This window comes from Antechinus flavipes, chromosome 5 (assembly GCF_016432865.1).
Source record: "Antechinus flavipes isolate AdamAnt ecotype Samford, QLD, Australia chromosome 5, AdamAnt_v2, whole genome shotgun sequence".
Lineage (NCBI taxonomy): Eukaryota > Metazoa > Chordata > Mammalia > Dasyuromorphia > Dasyuridae > Antechinus > Antechinus flavipes.
In genome coordinates, this window is record NC_067402.1 from 44,500,264 (window position 1) to 44,503,751 (window position 3,488).

The window sequence follows — 3,488 nt, forward strand, 5'->3', positions numbered from 1 at the left end:
AACAAGATATATATATATATATATATATAATATATATATATATATATATATATATATATATATATAATATATATATATATATATATATATATATATATATATATATATATATATATATATATATAATAAATTGAAAAGAGTCTCTGGGAGAATGTACTTGCAGGTCAAGGGGAAAACCAGGGAAGACATCTTGCAAAAGTAAGATATTAACTAAGACTTAAAGAAATCCCAAGGAAGTAAAAAGGTGGAGGTGAAGAAGGAGAGCATGAGAGCATTCCAGGTGGGATATTTAGGTGATGAAAAAGGACACAGTGGGGAGATAAAAGGTAAGATGTGAGGAATGTGAGCAAGGTGGCCAGAGTCACTGATTTCTAGAATAAATGGAAGGGAGTAAAGAATCAGAAGGTTCGAAAGGTAGGAAGGGACCAGGTTATTAAGGGCTCTTAAAGCCAGAGAATTTTATATTTGATCCTGGAGGTAAAAGGGAGACACTGAATTTATTGACTAGGGGAGGTGACATGCTTAGATCTGTGCTTCAAGACAGTCTTAAAGACCAAGTCATTGAGAGATTTCTGCGCTGGTTGAAAGAATATCCCCTACCACCATGAAATTATAGCCTTAAAGTACTGATCAAAGTGACAACTTTCGACATCCTCAAAACTTTCACTACCAAAAGTCCTTATTGTTTAAGACTTGCCTAAGCTTTTTAAGGCAGCTTCTCTTTTCCCCTGGATCCTGGTATCCCCTCTCTCATTTCTCCTCCTTTTCCCAGTTCCCAAACTCTAAGCCACCAAAATCTGAGTTGCTTTTGGGAGAAGTAATAATTCATAGGAAATGTAGACATTTTACCAGCCTGCAATTTAGTTTATGTTGCGATATACTGGCTTAAACCACAAGGGAGATTCAAATTTCCAGTTTGTAAAATGTCTAATGATAATGTTCATGAGGATGAACATGAAAGAGTATTAGGGGAATGGTCCATTGTGGGCAACTCCTGATATGTAATCTCCTTTCACTGCATATTGTCATTGTCCTGCAGTAGAGAGTCATAAGGAGTCGTGTAGGGCATGGAGAGATTATGTGACTTGCCCGTGGTCACACAGAGTATGAGAGACAGGTTTCAATCCCAGGTCTTTTTTACTTTCGGGTAGCCCTTCTCTTCACTACACCATGCTGCCTCTCATGAAGCATTTTTTTTTTTTAAATTCAGAGTAACCTTGGTTGATGTCATTGATTAAAATACATTCTTCTCTTTTTCCCTTCTTCTAGTTGGGTCTACCTCAGAGATAATGGAAACCACTTTGGACTATAGCAACTACTACAGCTTTGACCTCCCCAGTCCTTGCAGCAAAGGGGGAGTGAGGGACTTTGGAAAACTCTTCCTGCCACCATTATATTCTCTGGTGTTCCTATTTGGTCTGCTGGGCAACCTCATGGTGGTTCTGGTCCTCCTCAAATACAAGCGGCTTAAATCCATGACTGACGTGTACCTGTTCAACCTCGCCATCTCTGACCTGCTCTTTGTTTTTTCCCTCCCTTTCTGGGCCTACTATGTTGCTGACCAGTGGGTTTTTGGAACAGCCCTTTGCAAAATCATTTCCTATGTATATCTGGTTGGGTTTTATAGCGGTATATTCTTCATCATGCTCATGAGTGTAGACAGGTACCTGGCAATAGTGCATGCTATTTTTGCCTTGAGAGCCAGGACTCTGACTTATGGGGTTATTACAAGTCTAGTTATATGGTCAGTAGCCATATTTGCCTCACTTCCAGTCTTGCTATTCAGCACATCTTACACGGAGAATAACAATACCTACTGCAAAGAGAAGTACCCTGGGAATTCAACCACATGGAAGGTTCTAAGCTCTCTAGAAATCAACATCTTGGGGCTTTTGATTCCTCTTGGAATCATGTTCTTCTGTTACACCAAGATCATCAAGACCCTGCAACGCTGCAAAAATGACAAAAAGAATAAGGCAGTAAAAATGATCTTTGCAGTCATGGTTGTGTTCCTGGTGTTCTGGATCCCATACAATATTGTGCTCTTCTTGGAGAGTCTGGTAGAATTGGAAATTTTCCAGGACTGTACCTTTAGCATGGAGCTCGACTATGCACTCCAGGCCACTGAAGCTCTGGCTTTTGTTCATTGCTGCCTCAATCCAGTCATCTACTTCTTCCTAGGGGAAAAATTCCGAAAATACATCAAGCAACTCTTCAAAACTTGCAGGAGGCCTTTAAGGTTCTGCAAATACTGTAGTTTTCCTCAAGTTTATGCTTCAGAAACACCCAGTTCTTCTCACACTCAGTCTACTATGGATCATGAAATCCACGATGCTTTGTAAAGAACAGCAGACAATCTTCCTTCAAGAGAGAGAGAGGAACTGAGATATCCCTTGATGTCCCTATTCAGATTCCAATCAATAAATAGACAGTCAGAACATCAATCTGTCCCTCACCATGAAATGGGCTTTTCTTCTTAAAGTGTGTTTAATTCCCAAACCGAGTCATTGTTCAACTGGGTTAAGAAACCTCAGCTTGTTCTGCTCTCCCATAATTAGAATAGCATCCTGGGTGATGATTTAAAAAAGCCTATCTGTGAAGAATATCAACAGGGTGACAGATAACAAAGATGGGGATGCTATTAATATGTGGCCAGAGATGACTAACTAGACAGCCAAAGGTTATGGAGATGGCAAAAAAAGAAAAAAACTACCCAGAACATTTGAGATTGTTCAGGCTGCGACTCTTCATTTATATCCCTGGTATGTAAGAAGTCAATGGAGGGTAGAGTTTTTTGATTGTTCTCTACCTACTACAATTCATTTTATTTTCTTTCCTTTTCCTTTTTCTTTTTTTCCTTTTTTTGGCCTGTTTTTTCATCAGGTATTCTTGTTTAAATCTTTTGGACATAATGCATTTTATAGACTGGTAGTCTCAAACTCAGATTTTGTGCTTGTTTTAAGTTGATAACTCCTCCCTTCTTCTTGCACTACTTCTGTTGAAAACCCTATTTTTTCTCCACAAAGATTCATTTAATCCAATTACCTCTAAAAAAGGTTTCTCTGGTCTATCTGGGGAATATAGCAAGCAGCTCCATGCCTAAAATTTTGAGAATCCTGATGTAGCTTGAGCATGTTCCATATATATATATATATATATATATATATATATATATATATATATATATATATATACATATATATATATATATATATATATATATATATATATATATATATATATATAACACCACTGATTTGAATTACCAGATAAACTCAATTAGCAAATTAATTAAAGATATTTTTAACTTTACTAAAATGACATATCTTATTAAGACCTCATGTGTTGATAATATTACCAATATAAATTATAAGTCACATAAAATCAATATTTACACACTGAGATTCAAACATATTTTCATTTACCCTTGGTTGCTAATGGTTTTAATCAAAGTATATCTAACTTTAAGAAGATTAAATAGAAACAGA

General features: G+C 36.7%; 1 protein-coding gene across 1 annotated transcript; it reads left to right on the forward strand.

Moving 5' to 3' along the window:
• The first annotated feature begins 974 nt into the window (after positions 1-974).
• On the forward strand, positions 975-3,158 carry CCR4 (C-C motif chemokine receptor 4). Its single transcript, XM_052000594.1, has one exon. It carries the CDS (start codon positions 1,290-1,292, stop codon positions 2,340-2,342), a length of 1,053 nt encoding a protein of 350 aa, XP_051856554.1. The 5' UTR covers positions 975-1,289; the 3' UTR covers positions 2,343-3,158.
• The last annotated feature ends 330 nt before the right edge of the window (positions 3,159-3,488 follow it).

Bases quoted from the DNA above. Each gene is read 5' to 3' on its own strand.
- CCR4 (XM_052000594.1), top strand. From the start codon at position 1,290: ATGGAAACCACTTTGGACTATAGCAACTACTACAGCTTTGACCTCCCC.